Genomic DNA, 23,119 nt, shown 5'->3' on the forward strand with positions numbered 1-23,119 from the left:
TCACCTCTGCACTGCCAGCCCCGGAAGGTGGGGCAGGCAGCAATAAGGGAAGCCCACAGGGAGGAGAGGAGCCCAGGGACATGCCCAGGAAGTCCCCGGCCAGGCCTCTCCTTTGGGACACGGGCATACACTGTCACACATGGGGACACACATCCTCAGAGAGAGAGAGCACAGCCATCCATGGGGCTCTGAGAGTCAAGTCACAGGCACTGATGTACACCCAGGGACACAGCCTGCCAGGGGCTGTAAGATAGGGACTATCACATACACAGTCACAACCCCACAGTCACACAGCCTCTGACACTGCCAGCCCCAGCCTGGGTCTCACAAGCAGGCCATCGAGCTCAGCCAGAGTCCCCAGGGTCCTCCCTCCTGCCCCACCCCCACACCCCACTTTCCTTCAAGAGGACAGGGCAGAGGGCTGGCTGGTAGAGGGGCCAGCATGGTGTGGGGGGGGCTGGCACAGGGACCCACAGCCCAACGGGGCAGCCCAGCCAGGAGGGAGGCCTCTGAGAAAGGGTTGCCAAGGCAACAGGCTCCTGCAGAACCAACCAGAGGCTTAGATTCTCAGCTCTTATTTTTAGAAGTTAGGCCTGGGCTGGTTGGGCCGGCCAGGGGCCAGGCTCCCCCGGGTATGCCCAGGGCATAGACACCAGCCTGAACACCCTCAGGGGCCCTGGTGGGCAGCTACCATGCTTCCGATTCTTCCAAGCACTTCCAGCCCCCTTCCCCGGGGTCATGCTCCAGGTGAGATCTTGCATTCCCTCTGTTCAAACACAGCCAGGGGCCTACCAACAGCACACACCACCCACCAGGCCCCAGGCTGGAGACACAGCCTGCTTGCCCTCTGCACAGCAGCCTCTGAGTGTCTTTGATTGACGGTATCAGGGGAAGCGGAGCTTGGCCAGGCCTGTACGGTGGTGTTGCAAGGCTTGTGTGTCGTTGTCAGCGTGAGTGCATATGTGCGTATTGCAGGGGCTGCTCTCACTCTCAACTGTATGTGTGTGTGTGTGTGTGTGTGAGAGAGAGAAAGTGTGTGTGTGTGTGTGTGTGTGTGTGTGTGTGTTTGTGTGTGTGAATTTCCTCTTCTACAGGGCAAAATAGAGGTCTCCCTCTGTCTCAGCTGCACTAGCCACTCCCCACTAACTTCCACCCCTGCTGGGATTTATCTAAGGTGAGGGGAGGGAGCAGAGATCTCAAGCTGGGTGGGCCTTGGTGGCCCCCCTTGTCCAGCCCCTTCCTGTGTCTAAGCAGGCTTCTGAGGGGGTAGAAAGGTGGTGTCAGGAAGGGGAGGGACCAGGCAGGCCCAGCCAGACAGAGCCCAAGAGAGGGGTACTGGGGAAGCTGGGGTGAACTGACTTTAAGGTGACTCCTCCAGCTGCCAGGGATTTCTCTCTTAATCTGGGACGGCTCTGTTTGCATCTCATTTCCCTATATTTGCATAACAAGGGCCTGGCTGGCACTAGAGATCGAAATTCCTGGCCTGGGTAATTGTGTGAAAAAGCCTCTGGAGGCCCAGCAGAAATCCTGGGGAAGCAGAGACAGGAGCCGGTGGTGTTGACTCGTGTTGTTGACTCGGAAGGTCCCTGTCCAATCCCAGGAGCCTCCACTTCTTCCCCATCCCTGGTGCAGGAGGTCGGGGGGCACTGGCAGAAACGGAGAGGCAGGGGTGACAAGATGAGGACTCATTCTAATATCGCTAAAAGAGTAAATTTCTAATGTTCTCATCACAAAAAAATGTTAAATATTTGAAGAGCTAGATATGCTGATTAGCTTAATTTAATCATTACACAGTGTATTAAAAAATCATAACACCACTTTGTGCCCCATAAATAAATACAACTATAATTGGTCAATTTACAATAAGAAAAAAAAAAAAATTGAGTCATCCTTAACAGTCCCCAGCACCCAGCATGGAGCTGGGTATGCACCCATGGGTGGAAATGACCTCAACTTGGTAAGGTCAGAGTCGGGATGAGGAAGTGAAACTCAGCAACCTCGTCCCTCCCCACACCCTCAGCCCCCACCAGTCTCGGGAGAGTACCTCTCTGGCAGAAATGACTGGGAGCAAATCTGGGACCTGCTGCTTATTGTCCCCAGGACTCTCAGACCTGGGCAAACAAGGTCCATGTCCTGGGGTCCCACTTTAGATGACCCCCCTTGGCTCTCTTCTGCATGGGGCGAGGAAGTCAAAGATTCATGGGTCCCCCTGGAGCTCCAGTCCCCTTCTAGACTATATTCCAACCCACGACCCTGGAATCCCCTCCCCAGGTAGGCCTAAGCCAATTACTAGGGTCTATGGAGCCACTTTGCCACGCGCATCCTTCCTCCTCAAGCCCAAAGGGCAGCTGTTTGCCAGGAGTGTCGACCAAGCAGGGATTGGAGTGTTGGGGTGCCCACAGGCATCCATACAAGGGCCCTTATACCTTGGGCCCTTGGAGCCCAAGGTAGGATGAGAAGGCGGTGGGCGGAGGGCGGGGGACCTCCTTTTGTGTTGTCGCCCTAGGTTCTTTAAACACTTGGGGTGGCTCTGACAAGCTATTTGACCTTGGACAAGCTACTGTGCCCCCCCAGTAAGGTTAATAATAGTACTTGCCTCTCAGAGTTGTTATGAGGATGAACTGAGTTAATTCATGTAAAGCACTTTGAACAGTGCCTGGCGCAGAGTACCAATGCGTAAGCGTGAGCTATTATTATCTATTATCCTAGAATTTGGCGTTTTTTTCTCTCCAGCTGCAGAAGTCCCTTCTCTTTCATTTGAGAGACTGAGCAAGAAGCAGGGGAAGGGGATCCCCTCCACTTCCTCTTCCCCCTCCCTCACAGCCCAGGCCCCCTTTGCCAGCTCCTGCACTCCCAGGCCTTCATGCCAGGAGGGCAGCCAGGTCATTGGACTGAATGTCATGATTTGTTTAAAGTCTTTATTGGCTGAATGACTGAATGAGCAAGTGAATAAATGAAAAACAAGGACTGAGTGAATAAAAGTGAAACGAGAGGCCGGGCGCGGTGGCTCAAGCCTGTAATCCCAGCACTTTGGGAGGCCGAGGCGGGTGGATCACGAGGTCAAGAGATCGAGACCATCCTGGTCAACATGGTGAAACTCCGTCTCTACTAAAAATACAAAAAATTAGCTGGGCATGGTGGCGCGTGCCTGTAATCCCAGCTACTCAGGAGGCAGAGGTTGCAGTGAGCCGAAATCATGCCATTGCACTCCAGCCTGGGTAACAAGAGTGAAACTGTCTCAAAAACAAAACAAAACAAAACAAGTGAAACAAGGCTGGACGGACTGATGGAAGAACAGACTGACAGGCACGTGTTTTGGCTTTGGGGCCCTCAGATCCGTGTCCCTGCACATCATCGTTTTCTGCCTGTTTTGATTAGATGGTGGGAGTCAGAAAGGGGAGGCCGGCTCTCACCAAGGTCAGCTCTGGCCTGGTGACTTCACCCTACAGAAGGGGCCCTTGTGCCTGTGGCTGTTAGAGGGAGAATGCCCACATGCATCCAGGTCCTTCTGGTCCTGTAGATGTCTGAGTGTGAATGAGAGACCGTGGGGCAGGCTCCATCCTGGTCTGGGGCGGCGGGGTCTGAGGGGGGAGGCTGATGAGACACACTACCTCCTTACTTACACTAGCCTGCTTCTGGCGCAACCAGGCCTCAGTGCCTGCCTGTCAGCCAGCGGGTTAGCGGTGATGGAGAGCTCCCTTGGGGCCTGTCAGCCTCCACCATCTGGCCAGGCTGGGGAAAGTGGAGGGACCTGTCGCAGGATGCCCCTTTGGGCCCTCTGACTTGGCACTTGGCTCATCTCAGAGACTGATGAGCTAATGGGCATGTGGGGGTGCAGTTTTGTGGGACTTCATGTGCGCGGCCAGCCTGTACATGGTGGCTAGGTTGGGATGTGACAGTAAGCAGCATTTGATATGTTCATATTCATGACTGGCCAGGTTTGTGTGTCTGCATCTATACCCTGTGCATGACAGTGTATGTCCCAGAATGTGAGTGAAGTGCACGCGTCTCAGGTCTGGGGGTTTTCTAAGGGAAGCTCAGGGTGGAGATAAGGATGGGAGGGCTTGAGCCCAGTGGGGACTGGAGCTGTGGCTTTAAGAGGAAGGTGCACAGTGAATTCCTGCCTCAGCTTTCAAGTAGGAGAAATTAACCTCCATGTCAATCTCTTGAAAGGGGCTAGAAGTCCCTGTGAGGGAAGCCGAGTCAGCCTGAGAGCATCCCTGCCTGTCCTTGAGCCCCAGTCCGGTGGGGGGGGGGGTGGGGGATGGGGGGACGACTCTGCTTTCAGACACCATCCCAGGCTTCCCAGGGAAGCATCCCTCCCTGGCCCCAGCACAGAGACAAGACACATACATGTAAAGCCACTCGAAAGTACAGGCACACAATTACGCAGACACGGACACTGGCAGTGTGATCACACGTGATTCAGACACCCACACGTGTAGTCACAGATCTGCTGGGCACAGCACATGTACACATACCCATGCATCATGACAGACACTCACCTCAGGCAGCCACACAGATGTACAGCACATGCATGTTTACACACAGGAATGTGCCCATACACGGATGAAACACATTCTACAAGGAGTCACAGGCATGCAGACACGCTTGCATGTTTTCACACACATTCTGCCCCCCAGTGTCCCCTCCCACACTCACTCCAGTTCTCTCTCGGTCCAATACCCTGCTGCTGCCCTCACCCACTGTGAACAGCCCTCTGAAGGTCACCACAGGAGGGACGTATGCACCTGTGACCCGTGAGTAGAAAGCTGTGTGTGTGCAGGTCTACGTTTATATATGTGAGTGTCACTGGTAGTCTGTGTGGTTCTAGCTCTGTGAAAGTGTCCCTTTGTGGCACTGTGGGCATTTTTCTGTGTATCTCTGTGCATGCTGCCGGAGGCCCTTTGTGTGTGTGTATGTGTACCCATCTGTGTGAATGTGAGTATACGAGACAGTGGGGAACTTTTATATCTGTGTGACTGCATTCTGTGGGCTACCTCTCTGAATATGACTGTATGTGTATATCTCTGTGCATTTGCATATCCATCATGGCTCTTCGGTCCAGGATCCACAGTCTGGCTCAGTAGACACCCCTGCCAACAGAGGCTGTGGCCTGGGGTGGGGCCAGGCAGGACTGAACTGAATACCCTGGCCGTTGACAGTTGTATTTACAGAGCTCCGAGTAGGACGTAATTGCTTCTATTAATCTTTCTCCGGTTGTTAATTGCTCACTTATCGGGTTGTGTATTATGCCGACTGTTGCTCTTAATTCGCCTCCATAGCTGCAGGTGTTTGCTGCCTTATTAACTGTTAATCGGCTCGGCTAGGGATGGAGACTTAATTGGCCCCCAGAGCAGGACACAGGCAGGCCAGCCAGGCACTGCTAGGCTCACAGCCTGTCCCTGGAACCCTCACCTGTGAAGCACAGGTGGCTGGCCCACTGCCATCCGCCAGCAGACAGCAGTCTTGCATGTGGCAGTCAGAGTGACAACTGCAGAGTATGGCCCCCATGCAGTCCTACCCCCTCCAGGAAGCCACTCAACCCCTGGGAACCCAGTTCCTATGCCCCTGACCATCACCAACAATCTTCCTGCACCCAGGATAGAAGCCAACCCCAGTTTCTAAACGAACAAGAGCTTCCAGGAGTTCTGCTTCCCCTATCCAGCACACTTAAGGGGTCCCTCTCGGCTTCTGCTTGCACAGCACAAAGAACAGGGAATTCCCTCCACGGCCCTGTTACATAGCTGCAGCAGCGAGAGGGTTCTCCATACTGAGCTGACTTCTTATCCCCAACCCAAGTGGCAGCAGAGGAGTCCCTGCTGTCCACAACAGGGAAACTGAGGCTCAGAAAGGGCAAGGGGGTGGCCCAGGGTTCCCCAGTCCTCTCTGGAAAAGGCACTCCAGGCAGATTCTGCTCTCAGTCTCCTTTCACCCCCCAGTCCTGCTCCATCCCAGACATCTCAGTCCTGGAAGATACTTCCTCAGCCACCACCTGCTCAGCCCTGGTCTTCAGGCCTCCCAGGCTCAGCTGTCACTGCTGCAGCTGCCTCAGGTTCCCAGCCTTTGGGACAGGAAAGCAAGTTGTGGGCTCCCTGAGAGAGACAAGGATGTCAGGGGGGTGGCGGTAGGAGAGTCCATGCTCACCAACCTGACCTCCAGCTTCCAAAACGGACAAACAGGCAAACCAACAGTCCTCATGTTGTGTGTCAAATCCAGTCTGCCTTGACATCTGGGAGTTCTTCCTGGTGTCCGGTTGCCATGTCTCAAGCGGCAAAGGAAGTTGATTTGCTTTGGTTGGATTCTAAGAAGGGTTGGGCTTGAGAGAGGGAGGGAGTACCACCGAGTGCCCACTGTATGCCAGAAAGCAGCAATTAGTGTGTGTACAAGTGGCATCCCGTTTAACGCTCCCATAACCTAGTAAGTTAGGGATTAATATCCCTGTTTACAGAGAAGGAAACTGAGCCACAGAGAGGGTAACTAAACTTGCCCAAGACCACACAGCCAGAAAAGGGCAGAATTGGGGTGCCAGCAAGGCTCAGCATTGCTTGGGAAGCTGGGTGTCTTCAGTCAGAGATACCTGGATGGATTCAAACTAATGGTTCCATAAGAGGACGTGGGGAAAGGGAACCGGTGGTCACTATCACAGCTCACTCATCTACCCCACATCTGAGAACACGGACAGGCGAAACACTCGCGCATGCGCAGTCCACGTGCCCATCAGAAGGGATGAGGAGGAAGCAAAGGGAACCGTCCAGGGATAGTTGCCCAAACAAGTTCCGGCCCCGCCTCTATGCTAATGAGATGCAGATATATGTAAATTTGTACACGCAACCGCTCAAACCTTTGGGAGCAATGGGGTGACACAGGAGCGGTTGCTATGGAAATCCAAAAGCGATATCCGCTCTGTACTCCCCCCCCCACCCCAAAGGCAGGCGCACAGACACGTGCACAAAGACCCAGGGTTCTTCACTCCGCCGCCAAGAGGATCACCGAGTGTCAGAGGGTGTGACCGGAAGGACCCTTAGAAACTGCGTCCAGCCGGGGGAAGCTCAGGCCCGAAGAAAGTCACCGGGAGAGCGGAGTCGCGATCTCTGGTAGCCTGGGGCGCCTTCCACTAAAACCCAGGGCGCGAGGTGTTTCTTCGGGTCCGGGGCGATTCCAGCTCCGGCCTAGCAACAACGAGCCCCGCCCAGCGTTGCATAGCAACGTCCCCGGAGCCTAGCAACCGCCAGCCACGCCCCCTAGCAACGTCGTGCCTAATCCTTGTTCCCGGCCTCTGCCGAAAGAGAGAGGCTAGGGACTCTTGGACTGGGGCCAAAAGGTGGCAGGGGTGGGGGAGGGTGTTATGTTTAGCGGGTAGCAGGATTTCGGGGCTCATCTACAGCAGCCCTCCTGAGGGCGAGCCCCATTTGCAGAGGGGAAAACTGAAGCTCCCAAAAGAAATCCCTGCCCAGAGTACAAAGCTCGCTCTACCCTGAGTGCTTTGGGAAAGCGGCTCTGGCGTCTCTCCGGAGGAAGCCCTGAGCCTGGAGGGGAGGGGGTGCACAGCCGTCTCCCTCTGCACCAACTGCATTAGGAAAACCACCCAAACTGTGGGCTCAGAACCGAGCTGTAGGTCTGCATAGTAATTTGCATCATTTGCATATAGCGCGGAGGCTGCGGCGTTCCCATGCCATTCTGAGCCGGAAAAGTTCCCGAAGGAGCCCCGCTCCCTCCCCGGGTTCAACTGTCCAGCTCCCTCTCCCTACCCCTGACCCGCACCCCACCTGCATTCCACCCGCATCCCACCCCGACCCCGCTTCCAACTCCCGCTAAATTCCTGCACCTCGCACCACCCCCGCCCCCAGCCGCCTTGACTCTGGTCCTGCCAGCCCCGACCTCCATCCCAAGGCCGAGGGCCCCCTCTGCTGTCGTCCGCGGGTAGGGCAGCCGCAGAGTTCATGGGGCAAAGAGGGGCTCTCCCAACTGACCATCGCCCAACCTTCCCCGTCCAGTAGGGTCTAGGGCGAGGCCTGTACGTGGGTGGCCTTCGCGAAGGGGTGGGGAGGGAGGGGCCCTTCTCACTATGGGGCGAAGGGTGGGGTTCTAAAGAGTTTCTCTTCTGGAAGCCAGGCCCCTTTCCCCACGCTGGATTGGTTGGCCCTGACAGCTGGTTCTCCATCAGTCCGCAGACTCAGTTCTCTCGAGGTACACCCTACTTGAGACGCTTGACAGTTACAGCTGCTGTTGGAAGCGTATTCTAGGCCCAAGGCGGGGTAGCACTGTCCAACCCTAATACCAGTCCCCAACCCCACCCTGAATGCCCACCACCAAGGCCAAGACCCTCGACTTTTTCTAACACCGGTCTGCGATCTGGCAAGAGATACAGAGAGGAGTCACCCAATCTGGATCTCCCAACTTCCTAACAGAGACCTACCCACAGGCAGGCCATGAGACTCACAGATACTCACACACATGCACGCAGGCACACACATGCACAGAGATCCCTCAGAAGCACAGAGACACAGAGGGGATACGGTGGAGGTAGGTACTACCCTTCCCCATCTAGTCAAAGGAAAAAAATCTTAATATTAACTGAAAAATGTAAAAACCATTGCAACTTGCTCTTCTTTTCCTCTCTAGCAATCCGTTGATGTCTGTGACCCTCCAAAAGGCTCTGTCCATTTCTCTCTCCACCCCCAACCTCAGTCCTGCCTTCTTTCCCACCACCTCCTCTTCCTCCTAGTTCAGAATACTTGCAAAATGCTTCCAGAAGCCACTGTGGCAATAACTGTGCCCTGGGGCACAAAGATGGTTCAGGACCTCAGCCCAGCAATGAGTAAGGCTACATATCTGTGCACAAGACACCCACTGACACACCCACCCAACCCACATGGGACCAGGACCAGGGACTCTCCTGACCAGCCAGTAGATGCAATCCCAGTTTTGCCAAATTCTTTACTGAACGAAAAATCAACAGCAAACATTGTCAAACAGGAAGCTCAGACAGGGCAGATGGGTAGAGCTGACCCTCCTCTCCTTGCAGCCCAGTATCTCTCTGGAACAGGCTTCAACACTAGTGAGAGCATCAAAACCCCTGTTCTGGTGGGTAAGGAGAGTTAGGCCTTTCTAGGGAGGGGACACTCAGAGCCAGCTTCATCTGTAAGCCCCAAATAGGAGTCAGGGGCTGGGGCAGGGGGTTCTGGAGCTGCAGGGGGCTGGACAGATGCTACAGAGGGTGAGAGATGGAGCTCTTGGTCTGGGGAGCACAGGAAGGCTTGGAGCTGGTGACTCATGGTCACCAGGGATTCCAGGTGCTGAAGCAGGGCTTTGTGGGGACAGGAGTCCCTGTGGAGGTGCTGGCCACGGCCAAAGCCATGGCCAGCTGGTGCTGCTGAATAGGGATGCCAGGACTGGCACAAGTCTGGTTCTGGGGGCCATTGCCCTTGCCCAGGACCCTGCCAAATTTCAGGCTTTGGCCAGAGCCTCCCCCTGCCTCTGGGGGGTCTCTGCCAAGCACAGATTCCCCTTGGAGCTATACTGCCCCTGCCCTGGCTCTGCTGCCAGGCGCCTCCTGGGGGAGAGGTGCCCTTCAGGGGCATGCTTCGCCTCCTGTCGTCCGGCTGGTAGTATCTCTTCTCTACCTTACAGTTGAAGGAGACCATCTTTTGAACCTTCCCCACCCAGGGGCTGGACGCTGCTATGTCCGGAAGCTCTTCCTTGGGGAGCAGCACAGCCAGCAACAGACTTGAGTGAGTGACTTCCAGACCTGGGGAAGGAAGAGGAGAGACAGGAAGAGCCCCAAGTCCTGTGGGGAAGAACTACGTTCAGCTTAGCTGCAGCAGATCTGGAGGCTGGATCCCAAGAAGGGCCTCTCCGCAGTACGATGAGGCCCGTGAGATGCTGGGAAGAGTAAGTGGGATGGTGGGGCCATCTCGGAAGATTTGAGCTCTGCAGGATCAAGGGTCCTCTGGCTGAGGCTGGGGTATGGACGGTTTGACCTGAAGGCTCTCCGGACTCAGGTTCTACCTCGTTGTCTTGGGACATACAGCCAGGAAAGGCCAAGTGCTTTGCTCAGGAGTGGACAGGGCCCCCGCCGCCGCCCTCGCTGCTGTCCTGAGCTGCGCCGTGCTGGGTGTCCAGGTAGAGAGGCCGAGCCCGGCCCCCCACATAGCTGTGGTGAAACATCCCTCCCTCCTCTCTTAGGTGACATTTGCAGTCAAGCGTGTGTAGACCCTGTCTCTGTCCTGCTGCCTGGGTCACATGTGGCTGTCCCAGGAGTTTCTCTTCGGGGGGTGCCTACCTTGAGGGGCAGTGTGGTATGCCGAGGGGCTGGGTTTCCGAAGCCACGCTGCCTGGCTGTGAAGCCCAGCTCTGCTATTGACTAGCTGTGTGACTTTGCAAGTTACTTGCCTTCTTCCTACCTGTTTCTTCATCGATGAAATGGAGAGTCTAGTCTAATAGTACCATTCTGATAGGGTGATTTTAGAACAATGGCTGGCACGCAGTTCACAACGTAAGCGTGAGCTATTGCTGTCACTGTTCTCACATTTGCTTGGTTGGGTGAGGAGTTCCCTTCTGGGATGCGCCTGCCTCTGCTGGGTGACTGCGTCCACCATGCCTGGTCTGGTGACCAAGTGAGCGGAGGCAGGGTCTGCTATGGGCCTTGGGCACTCACCTGGGCCCCCCAGAAGGCGCAGCCTGGTGGGCAGCGGCTGGAAGGCGGGCAGGGGCAGCAGAACCATCCCCAGGCGCTCCACAGAGGCCAGGCCGTGGCGCTGCCTGTCGTTGAGGTATGAATAGAGCAGGCGGCAGTTCTGGGTGTCCCGGGCCCCATGTGGGCACAGTCTGATCACGCAGACATCCTGCGGTGGCAGGAGGAGAGCAGCTGTAAGCTTAGTCCTCCTCTGCTCCTGCCAGCACCCCTGGGCTCCCTGAAACCCCTGAGAACCCCACGAGGAAGTGTGTCCCCATCTTCCAGAGGAGGAAACAGAGGGACCTGCCCAGGGTCACACAGTGAGTCTGCAGTCACTCTGGGAACCAGACCTGGGTATCCCAAGCCAGGCCTCTCCTCCAGAAGTGGAGAGGGAGAGTGTCTGGGGTGGGAATAAGGTGCTAGGAAGAGGGGGTTCCCGAGAGTGGGCAGTTACCTTGGCCTTGGCCGGGCAGATGCTGGCCAGAAGGTCCCAGACAGTGTTGGGGGAGACGCAGCCTGCTGAGCGGATCACGGTGGGCAGAGCCTGGGGACAGGAGGGATGGCCAGTCAGACTGCCAGCTTCCCGCCCACTCGGGGTGGATGCATTCCCAGCCACCTGGAAGGCTTCAGCCTGTGGCAAAGATGGGTAGGCCGTATTCCAGGACCCTCGGTGGCTGCCCAGAAATCTCTAATTGCCCCATGGAGGCCTGCAGCCTGGCCTGGCTAAACTACAACTTCTCCAAAGCCCCTCCCTCCTCTATCCTCTGCCCTCATCCAACACTTTAGCTGATCATTCAGTCACTCAACCATCACTCCTAAAACCCTCCTGTGGGCCATTCTTGCTATGTGCTTTGGGTGACAGGGAGTCCTTCACCCTGTGTCTCTGTAGGAATGGGGCCAACATCTCATTTGCCCTCATGCCTCACATGGGGCCAGGCACAGAGAGGGGTGCCAATGACTTGTTTTAGAATGGGAGAAAAGAAAGAAAACGAGAGAGAGAAGGAGGGAGGGAGGAAGGAGGGAGGGAGGGAGGGAGGAAGGGAAGGAGGGAGGGAGGCAGGTGCCTGGGATGGTCAGTATATGAGGGAGTCCTCGGCGAGGAGGGCAGGTGCACCTGGACAAGCCGACAGCTGTGTCCCGAGACCAGCTGGGCCCTGGCCCGGAACCGCTTGATGGAGAACATGTCCAGCACACCTTCCCAGGGCAGCGGACAGGGCAGGGCCTCTGTGGGCACAGAAGGCACCTGGGGCCCAGATGGAGGGACCCTAGAGGGAGGGACAGAGATGGAGCCATCAAGACTTCTCCGGCTCCTCCTTTCTTTTCAGAGCAGGTCCTGAATCCCCACTGTGGGAACTGGAACATTGGTCCAAGCTTGACCTTGTGCAGGATGCAACCAGGAGGCTGGGGTGATAAGTTCCATTGCACAGATGGGGAAAGGGAGGCTCCCAAGGGAGGGAAGACTCGCCGGGGCCACCCAGAAAGAAAAGCAGTGCTCCATCTGTTGCCCCAGCTGGTGGCCTCCCCTCAACCCTGCTGGGCTACCTCCCTGCTCCCAGCCCGACACCTGTCCTGTGGTTCTGTAGGAGGCATCTCCCTGGCTTTGGGCATCTCTGCAGCAGGCACAGGAGTTTGGCTTAGGACTTTCTGGAAGATATTGTCCCCAAGCCTCTTGGTGGCTTTGAAGGAGCCCAGCAGCTCACTCGAGGGCTCCCGATCTGCAAACAGCAGAGGCAGAAGCTGAAACAGGGGCGGCAGCGGGGCTGGACCCAGCCCAGGGCTTTAGAGCCAGGGTTGAACCAGGTTCTTTTCTAGGTGACCTGGGGCACAGGCACCCCCACTCTGCCACCCTCTCCCCGGGCCACAAATCCCTGTTGCTGCTGAATTGCACACTCAGCCCCAGCCTGCCCACCACCCCTGCACCCCTCCTGTGTCCCCTCCCACCCATGCAGATGCGGCAGTCAGGGTCTAGGAAGTGGTGTTCGTGCTGCCCCGTGGTGTCCTCTGATGTGATGCGCGGGGCCTGTGGGCTGCAGTCCCTGGACACCTGCAGTCCCTGGGAGGCAGAAGACAGAGGGGCAGACTGAGAAGGTGGCTGGGGAGGCCAGGAGCCCAGAGTGGGTTGGGAGCTCCAGGACGTGGTTTATTTTTTTCTCCATAATAAATGTTGTTTATTACTGTGAACTCACAAAGGAAATTTGGAAAACACCAAAACTTGAAAATTGAAAAGAAAATCACTTCTTGTCCCACCAGTCAGAGACCACTGTTGCTTTTCTGGGTATTTTTAATAATCTTTTTCTAGACACAGGGTTGGGGGGTCCTTTTCCTAAAACAGCTGGGATCACATATTCGACTTAGTGATCTCTTTCTGTCCACTAACAATAGCAGGGGCATTTGTCACATCACATAGTCCCTGTAGCCGCTGCTGTGACGGGGTGGATAGAGCAGACGTATCCCCTCTGCTGCTATACATTTGGGTTATTTCCAGGTTTTCACTATTACAAAATAGCACTGAGGACATCTTTTTGCAGAAAGTAGTTTCCTAAACTTTAAATTACGTCCTTAGGACAAGATTTCAGAAGCAGATGACAGAATCAGGGAGAAGGAACATTTTAAAGACTCTTGACGTCTATTGCCAAATCACTTTTTTTTTCCTCATACTAGAAATAGCTTTAAACATAAAACAATCATTGCTCTAGGAAGGTTTAAGAAGATTTTGAAACTCTGCTCTTATCAGCCACCTCCGGAACAGTCTCAAAGCACAGACTTTGGAGTCAGGCAGCCTGGGTTCAAATCTCAGCTCCCACTGCACATTGCGTGGCCTTGGGTAAACAGCGTCAGGTTTCTCATCCCAGAAACGGGCAGGAAATAGCACCGACCTCCTAGATCACTGTGAGGTGTGAATGAGACACTGCTTGCAAAAGGGGCACATAGTAAGTGTTCAATAAACAGTAAAGACTGTTATCGTGTGTTATTTTCCCCTCCCCTCCCCACCACCTCCTCTGTCTCCTCCCCTCTGGCGCTATCTAGGTCTTTCTCCTACATTGCCATTCAGTTTGTTCAGGGAATACAAATTGATTTTATTTTATTTATTTATTTATTTATTTATTTATTTATTTTCTAAGACAGAGTCTCACTCTGTTGCACAAGAGTGCAGTGGTGCAATGTCGGCTCACTGCAACCTCCGCCTCTCAGGCTCAAGCGATTCTCCCGCCTCAGCCTCCCAAGTAGCTGGGACTACAGGTGAGCACCACCAGGCCCAGCTAATTTTTGTATTTTTAGTAGAGACAGGGTTTCACCATGTTTATCGGGCTGGTCTCGAACTCCTGACTTCGTGATCTGCCCGCCTCAGCCTCCCAAAGTGCTGGGATTACAGGCATGAGCCACCGAGCCCAGGCTACAAATCGATTTTGATTGGGAAGCAGCCACACCCCCTTGGGGCTCCTCTTGGCACAGGCAGAAATTCTCCCAGTCATTGGTGGCAGGAGTGGGGAGCAGAGATTTCTGTCTGTTCACTGTTTCCCAGTGCCTAGAACCATGCCTGGTACCTGGTAGGTGCCCCATAAATGTCCTGACTGACTTGAGTATGATTAAAGAGACCTGCCCCCCACCCCTCTCCTGGACACACAGCTGATAAGACCCAGGTGAAATCTGACCCACAGAACACTCGACCACAGCCAGAGTGGCCTTCTGAGAGTGATCAAGGGGAGTCAGGGGAAGTTCCGGTGGACTGCAGGAGTCTGAAGGGAAGGCCTCACGGATTCCGGGACTGCTGGGCCACCACGTCAGGTTCTGTGCAAGCCTCGGCCAAGGGGGAGGAAGGGGCAGGATGGACATGGGGATGGAGCAGATCCTCAGTGGCAAGAGCCCTAGACTCTTGTCACTCCTGTGGGCTTCTGTCACTCCTGTGGCTTTCCAGGTCTCAGGACAAGTTCCAGGAGGCCCTCTGGACTGACTGCCTGGGTGCCAGGGGGTTCCCTGCCTGGAGCATCCCCAAATCAATCCACTGACTACAGTGGGTCTTCATTCCTTCCATCTGAAAAATTCACTGCCTGGAACAGTGCAGCCTGCTGCTTCCCAGCAGAGATCTTGGCAGAAGGCCTGAGGTTGGGGGTGACTATGATGATGGGACTTAATGTCACTCGTGTGGGGGCCTTGGGGTGAGGCCAAAAGGAGGGGGACCAACAGTGACAAGGCGCTGGCAGGCCTGTGCCAGCAGCACTGTCTCCTCCCATGCTCCCCTGTGCGTTAAGGATCACTGTCCCCATTTTATCACAAGTAAGTCGGGCCTCAGAGCAGTCAGGTGACATGCCCAAGGCCACGCCACTGGCGAGGCGAGGCGTGGGACCCCCAGGCATGGGCTCTGCCCAGCACCAGGTCGGGCTCCAGCTTACCACCAGATCCTCCAGGGTCAGCGTCTGGTCCATGTCCCGCTGGATCTCCACTTCGCCTTTGTGGGTCATTTTGGAGGCTGGAAGTCTGCGCGGCTCCTTCTGTTGCTGCTCAATGATGTCCAGGCCCTGAAGAGGAGGAGCAGCCAAAGCTGAGCCCGGTTAGGGGACCTCTGGCCATCAAAAGCCCAAGCGCTCACTTTCCTCCCTTGAGGCCGTCTCTTGTGGTTCACCTCTCCTCAACACTTTTAATTCTGCCATACCCCTCCCCTGGGAAGCCTTCCACCCTTAGTGCTACCTCTCCATGTTCCACTGATTCACCCTTCAAATCCTGCCTCCTCCAGGAAGCCTTCCCGGATTTCGCTTTCACCCACAGGTCAGTTCAACCTCTGACTGTATCTCATCCCCTTCTGGGAACGGTGTGGTATCGCTGAAACAGTACAGGCTTTGAAGTCCCCACTGGGCCATTAATAAAGATTCATAAGGGCCGGGCGCGGTGGCTCAAGCCTGTAATCCCAGCACTTTGGGAGGCCGAGGCGGGTGGATCACGAGGTCAAGAGATCGAGACCATCCTGGTCAACATGGTGAAACCCGTCTCTACTAAAAATACAAAAAATTAGCTGGGCATGGTGGCGCGTGCCTGTAATCCCAGCTACTCAGAAGGCTGAGGCAGGAGAATTGCCTGAGCCCAGGAGGCGGAGGTTGCGGTGAGCCGAGATCGCGCCACTGCACTCCAGCCTGGGTTACGAGCGAAACTCCATCTCAAAAAAAAAAAAAAGAATCATAAGGTGGTATGGCCTGGGGCAAGCACTTAGAGGCTCTAAACTTCAGTTTATCTATTTGTAAGAATTTAGTGAAAAGCACTATATTAAACAACATATAGAGAGTGCTTAGCCTGGAACGTGGCTCATAGCAAATGCTAGTTGTAAGTCTTACTGTCGATCGATGTCACTCTATCTGCAATGCTCCCTGAAAGCCTGTGTCTCCTTTCCTAACAACCCCCTGGAGGACAGGGGGTCCACTCCTCTCTGGTGGGCTCAGCCTCGTGGGTGTGAGATCTGTGCAATTGCACAAGGCCCTGCGCTTAGGAGGCCCCTGCATGGCTTAGTGCTCCTTGCAATTCTTAGCAGTTGAACAGAGGGCTCCTAATTTTCATTCTGCACTGGCTCCTGAAAATTATAAAGCCAGTCCTGATCCCGGGGCCCCACAGAGCCCGGACGGAAGCTCAGTCTATAGGATGGATTCACCTGATGGACTCTGGTTATTCCTTCTAATCAGCTCAGTGTCTTCCGGAGCAGGGCCTGGAGGGCCCTGCCCCTTCCCAGTGGCCTCGGCCCCTAAATCAGTCCCTTCCTCTCTCAATGGGCCACCAACAAGCATGAGGTGAGCGTTCTCTAAAGCCCGCTCAGTGCCACAGCTTCCCAGACCCCGAGCGGTTCCCAGGCAGGGACAGACCCACGCACACACGGCCAAGTGCGTCCCGTCTCTACCAAGCGCTTTCATTTCTTCCCAGTCCCTTTCATTTCCACCCCTTCTCCTGCTGTGGGAAGGGTCTCTGACTCCCCGTCTGCCTTCTGTTTCCTTGTTTCTGTCTTTCTGAGTTCGTCCTCCCTCGCTCCCTGTCTCCGTCTCTCCCTCCTCCACCCTCTCTGCTCCTACATCCCCTTACCGTCCTGACTGAGCTCAGCACTCACCCGTTTCTCCTCCTGGTCCCGCCAGCGGGCCAGCTCCTGGGGGGCCAGCTGCATCGAGCTCATCCGCACCAGGTCATAGGGGTTGACATCTCCATGAACCACTCTGAGAAACAGGTCCTGTGGGGACAGGGCGCAGGGCTGCGGCACATGGCTGAAACGGCCCTCCACCTCACATCGTGCAGGGGCTATGAGCCTCAGACAGGAGACCCGGCGCAGCCCAGAGCCCCGCTTACCAGGTTCCTGGGGTCCCGCAGGTTGAACAGCAGGCTGCGGTACTTGGCCTTGTAGCGGCCGTCGGTGCCTTGCGTCAGGTCCCAGAGGGCTGCCTCGATGCCAGCAGCGATGCCCTCCACCACCTCCTCACTCAGCACCAGGTCTGGGAGCTCCCGAAGGCTGTGGAGGCCAGGGCAGGGCGTGGCCATGAGCCCGGGAGGCTCGCCAGGCACTTGGTCTCAGAGGGAGGCAGGTGGGTGGGCGGCAGGGTCTGGGCCAGCTTGTTCCTATCGTGGGCGTTTCCCTGCAGGAACCCAGTTATTCTCACCCCAATTCTGTGCGGAGGAAATAGGATCATTCTCCTTTTACAGATGGGGTTACGAGGGCTCAGAGAAAATAAGGGCTTACTCACAGCCGTGCCATTAGTGGCAAAAGCAATACTGGAAACCCGACTGTCTGATTCGTCAGCCCGTGCTCCGTCTCTGGCCCATGCAATGTGTGGGGTGTGTGTGGAGGGGAGGAAGCCCAGGTCAGGTCAGAGTAAGGCCTGAGTCAGGGGAGGGAATGCAGCCCTGGCCCTGGGTGTCATCTGTCATCGACTCGCTTGTGGCTTTTGCAAAGTCCGACCCTCTTTGGGCCTTGGTCTCCCCATCAGCAAATGAGAGCTCTGGACTCGGGTCTCTGAGACGCTCCCCGCACAGGCTCTCACCAGCTGAAAGCATCTGCTGCAGGTGACATTGACATGGCTGGACCTGCGCTGAGGCTGAGAGCTGCCGCAGCTGAGTGGGGGAAACACAGCCTGGAAGCCAGAGAGACCCGGCTTCAAATTTCAGCTCTCCACTGGCACTTTGTGTGGCCAAGGAACCTTGCACAGCTACCAAACGGGGTTAACCAGATACCCAGAAGCCCTCAGAATGTGGCAGGGCCCCAGAGGCGGGACATGTGAGGGTGTCCCTTGAGATGTCAGCATAGCGGGGAGCAGGGCCTCACCGAGTCCACAGCACCTCCTGCATGGAACGGAAAACAGTGCCCCGCACCCCGATATACAGGGATGGCTTCTCCTGTTGGAGCTGAGCTGTGGGGAGAGAATGTCACAGGCTCCCAGGGGTGCCCAGGGTAAAGGGGAGGGGCTGACTCAAGGCTGATGGGCTTCGGCAGACAGAGAGGGGTCCCACCCTCAAAGACCTAGACCCCTCTCTCCATCCGTCCGAGAGCCAAGCCCAGGCAAGCCAGCGGCCCCAACCCCTTTGGGGAAGAGCTACAGGCTGATGGGATGCGAGGAGAGAAGAGTCCTAGCAGGGGCTGGGGCCAAGAGCAAGGCCCAAGTCCTCCGCAGACCCCAGCAGTGCCTGGAAGCCAGGGGGCAGCAGGGGAGGCTCCCTCCAGGGTCCTTCACCTGAGTCCTCCGCCTCCTCCTCCAGCAGAGCTTCCTCTTCTTCAGCCTCCATTGGGCCCCTCTGCAGGGGAGGCGAGAGGAACCAAGGCTGTGCCGGGGGGCCTGGCCTTCCAGCCCAGGAGACACTGCTTCCTCTAGTCACCTCCCCACTCCCACGTCCTCCCTGATGCATGCTCCAGCGAAGGAGGCACGTGGCCAGGGCAGAAGCACGCCCCTGGTGACACGCAGGGTCTGAGACGGGGTCGCTGAGGGACAGGGAACCACTTCTTGGAGGGTGGAAGGGGTCAGACAGGCCACCAGAGTCCCATGCTATGCCTCCTGAAGGAGGAGGCGGGCAAACCTTCAGGCAGGCAGCAGGACAAACTAGCCAGCCGGAAATGGAGGCCAGGGACCGTTCCCTCCTCAGGTGCACTGGAGGCCCAGCCCCTTCCTCCTGCAGCCCACCCTGAATCCAGAGCTGCGGAAGGCAGGCAGGCCAGCCATCCCGCTGGGGCCTAACCCTGCCTCTGGCTATTCTGTGTGATAGCGAGCAAGTGGCACCCTCTCTCTGAGCCTTGGTGACATCTCTGTGAATCAGGTGTGAAGCTGCCTCTCTCGGCAGGATTAAATGACGTCACGTGTTCTGTACCTGGCACCCAGCAGGGCCCTGCGCCATGGGTCTTTTCTTCTTTCTGAGCCTCTTGGCAGGTAAGAGCGAGCTGACCTCCATCAAGTCCCCCAGAACCTCCAGCTTTGGTGCCAGCTGCCCCCCTGCCTGGCCATGGCTGACGGCCCCCAGGAGACGGATCACTGGCCTGGAATCCAACTGCGGGGAGACGGCACTTTAGAAGCAAGCAGGGCCAGTGGCTGTCCCAACTTCAGAGTACTCCCCTCACCTGTAATCGGTTCATGTCTCTCTCCCACTGGACTGTAAGCTCCGTGTGGATAGACAGCATGCCTGTCTTGAGCCCCCCTGTATTCCCAATGGCTGGAAAAGGCCTGGCCCATAGCGTTCAGTGAATGTTTGCTACCTGGCTAGCCTCTGTCCCAGGAGAGAAGCCTGTCTCCATCTCCATCCCTTCTCAACCTTCCCTTAACCCCCAGTCACATTCAGAGTTAGCTGGACTCTGCGCCAGGACCCTCTCACCCTCCTGACGGCAGATGCATCTCATCAGGAGGGACACGCCCTGTTCTGACTCCACCTCCTCCCACTCAAAGTTCCGTCATGCCCCTTCCAGGGGTCACTGACTTGCTCTCTGCCTCTCCCTTGAAGCAGCCAAATGCAGTCATCACCTTTTGTAACGCTGCTGATCACTTCTCTATTGCCGATTAAAAAAAAAAAAAATACCTTCATGACCATTTCAAGGTGCAGAGTAGATTTTGTTCTTCTAATGAACTACAGAATCTATCCTGATCCCCTTTTTGCTATGGCTGCCAGGAAGCTCAGCATTAACTTTGAGCCTAGCAGTTGTACCTTTCCAGGATTGGTGGAGAATAAAGTGTTGTAACAAGATTCCCCCTTCTCCTTCCTCTTTTCTTGCTTTCTTTAGGCTTTTAGCCCATTTTAAGTGTGTTTTGATGCCTTTGATTTATTGCAAACCACAGGCAGTTGTCTTAAAAGTAGGTGAGTCTGAAAACTAATCCTTAAACGAATGATCATGAAATGGTCAGTATCCAAGGTCTGCAGGAAATGAAAAGTCTAAGACCCAACATTATAGAGGGAGGGGAGCACTAGGATGCTGGAGGAGGGCAGGCTGGATGGGGGTAGGATCACATCTAGTGTGCAGGAGCCCTCCCCCTCCAGCCCACCTGAGGAAAGGGAGGAAGAAAAGCAGTAATAAACAGTAAAAACTTACGTAATACACAAGCTTCACCCCATGGGATATTTTCACTTCCTCCTTGAAGAGAAAGAGGATGCAGAGATTAGAATCCAGAGGACCCAGCCACCCCATGGCAGGGAATTCACAAAAAGACGACATTCTTGTTGAAAGGGTGAGTGTTCAGTGTTCACTGAGTTATATTTACAGCAAAAAAGTTGTCCATCAAAGGGAAAATGGTTAACAACAAAATGTCCATCAGGCCAGGCTCAGTGGCTCACACCTGTAATCACAGCACTTTGGGAGGCTGAGGTGGGCAGATCACCTGAGGCCAGGAGTTCGAGACCAGCCTGGCCAACATGGTGAAACCCTGTCTCTCCTAAAAATACAAAAATTAGCCCAAGTGGTAGCAGGCGCCTATCATCCCAGCTACTCGGGAGGCTGAAGCAAGAGAATCACTTGAACCCAGGAGGTGGAGGTTGCAATAAGCCGAGATCACACCACTGTACTCCAGCCTGGGGGATACAGCGAAGCTCTATCTCAAAAAAAAAAAAAAAAGTCCATCAAAGGGAAAATGGTTAGTACCTGGTGACACTTCACACTTCTATGTGTCTTACAAAGGGGTAAGGAAGTCATCATAAAAATGGCCACTTGTTGAGGACTTATGAAGTAGCTGGCCCCACAGGAAGCACATCATGCAGGCTTTTAAGGTCTCAGAATGACACCATGAGGTATATACTATTTCTATCCCCATTTTACAGATGAGGAAACTGAGGCTCAGAGAGGCTCTGAAAAGTCCTATACCTGCTAAGCTGCAGAGCTAGCATTAGAACCTCGCTCTGTCTGACTCCCAAACCCAAGCACTTAACTCAGGGGCTATGTGGAGACATGGAAAGATTCATGGGAGGATGTCATGAAGTATTACTGGGAGAAAAAAAAAAAACAGATCACAGAACAGTATCAGCTGCATAAGCCCATTTATGTAAATATATATTTATAGACACATAATAGAGGTTATCTCTGCGGAATGAAATTCCAGCGAGACTTTCACTTTCTACTTGTAGATACTTGGGTATTCATGTTATTCAAAATGAGCATGTATTTCTTTTGCAACCAGAAACATCTTTTTTTCATTAAAAACAAGTTCAGAACAATACGTGTAGTGTGCTACCCTTCGTGTTACAGACAGAATGAATTTTTAAATTTGTATTTGCTTGAATACGCATAAAATATCACAGGAAGTATCTGCAAGAACCTATATAACCCTGGCTGCCAGTAGGGAAGCGACTGGGTGCCGAGAAAGATGAGTTTCACTTTTTTTGAACCATGGAAATGAATCAGCCTTTCAAAAAAGTAAAGTAAGAAAGAGGGAGAAAAAAAAAACAAAGGAAAGGGAGGTGGGAAGAAGAGGAGCAGGAAAAATCCCAAGACCAGCTCTTCACAGTTCAAAGCCTTCTGGCTGGCCCCTGTCTCAGGGGTCCTAATGTCAGCGTTACGTGGCTCCAAAAGAGCAGGCAGGAGAACGAGACAAGCGAAGCCTTTCACCACTGGACGTATCAGACCAGAATACAAACTATGTATGTATCATATGTTTAAAGAAGTAAAAGAAAGAGGTGAACGCATGAGTGAAGGACAAAAAAGAAAAAAAAAAAAAAAAAAAACCTACAAAAAACGACCAGGCAGATTTGGTTGGGAACAAATACAACTTCTGGAAATGAAAAATATAACAATCTTCATTAAAGTTTACAAAGTCAATATACAGGTTTAATAGCATACTAAATGCTGCTGAAACAAATCAGCTAACCGGACCATAGATTTAAATAAATTATCCAGAATCTTCACAGCAGACACTGTGAAGCACCAAGAGACACCTCACCCCTGTAATCTCAGCACTTTGGGAGGCCAAGACAGGAGGATCGCTTGGGGCCAGAAGTTCAAGAGCAGCCTGGGAAACACAGCTAGATCCCGTCTCTACAAAAACAAGAAAAAAAAAAAAAAAAAAAAAAAAAAAAGCCAGGCGTGGTGGTGTGCACCTGTAGTCCCAACTGCTCAGGAGCTGAGACGACAGAATTGTTTGAGCCTGAGAAGTCAAGGCTGCAGTGAGCTGAGATCACACCACTGCACTCGAGCCTGGGTGACACAGCAAGATGCTGTCTCAGCATAAAGGAAAGGGAAAAGGAAGAAAGAAAGAAAAGAAAAGAAGGAAGGAAGGAAAGAAGGAAGGAAGGGAGGGAGGGAGGGAAAAGAAAGACAGATGGATAGAGAGAAAATGATTAATTAATCTAACTGAAGTTCCAGAAGGAGAGAGGAAAGAAAATGTGTAGAAGCAGTGTTTAAAGAAATACGGCTAATATTTTTTCAAAATTGATAAAAGACAGCAATTTACAGATTCAAAAAGCTCAGTGAATCTCAGAATAAATAAAAGGAAGTTCATACCTAGACACATCAACACTCATGATAAGGAGATCGTTACAAGCATAAAGAAAATAAATAATAGCTAACACTTGAATAGCATTTAAAATGAGCTATGTCTGTGGTGAGTGCTTTACATATCAGTTAATTTAATCCTCACCACAATCTTATGAGGTAGGTACTGGTACTATTATCTCTCCCATTTTACAAAAGAGGAAACTGAGGCATGCAGAGGCATGGGGAGGTTAATCAGCTTCCTCAATGGCACACAGCTAGAAAACCAAAGACCTAGGATTTAAATCCAGGCAGTCTGATTCCAGAGGCCATACCTTCAACTACTATACTATGATCCCATTCACCAAAATACATGTTATCTATAAAGGAATGGCAATTAGACTAATAGATACTTTCTCAATAGTAATAATGAAAAGCAAAACATAGAAAAATAGTATTTTCGATTGCTTAAAGAAAATAATGATCAATTGTGGACCCAGACAAAATACTTTTCAAGAATAAAGAAGAAATAAAGATACTGTAGAGAA

At 53.8% G+C, this 23,119-nt stretch overlaps 1 protein-coding gene across 1 annotated transcript in view; it reads right to left on the reverse strand.

Annotated features, from left to right (window-relative positions):
• Window positions 1-9,101: 9,101 nt before the first annotated feature.
• Window positions 9,102-23,119, reverse strand: part of SPOCD1 (SPOC domain containing 1) — a 29,433-nt gene continuing 15,415 nt past the window's right edge. The window contains 16 exon segments of the mRNA XM_003937579.3: window positions 9,102-9,196; window positions 9,199-9,247; window positions 9,249-9,751; window positions 10,661-10,847; window positions 11,133-11,222; window positions 11,793-11,943; window positions 12,243-12,393; window positions 12,620-12,731; window positions 15,070-15,195; window positions 16,761-16,877; window positions 16,994-17,153; window positions 17,964-18,048; window positions 18,370-18,428; window positions 18,582-18,709; window positions 18,998-19,174; window positions 20,205-20,246. Coding sequence (XP_003937628.1) covers window positions 9,102-9,196; window positions 9,199-9,247; window positions 9,249-9,751; window positions 10,661-10,847; window positions 11,133-11,222; window positions 11,793-11,943; window positions 12,243-12,393; window positions 12,620-12,731; window positions 15,070-15,195; window positions 16,761-16,877; window positions 16,994-17,153; window positions 17,964-18,048; window positions 18,370-18,428; window positions 18,582-18,709; window positions 18,998-19,174; window positions 20,205-20,246 — 2,232 coding nt within the window.

The sequence above is a fragment of the Saimiri boliviensis genome, chromosome 11 (genome assembly GCF_048565385.1).
Source record: "Saimiri boliviensis isolate mSaiBol1 chromosome 11, mSaiBol1.pri, whole genome shotgun sequence".
Lineage (NCBI taxonomy): Eukaryota > Metazoa > Chordata > Mammalia > Primates > Cebidae > Saimiri > Saimiri boliviensis.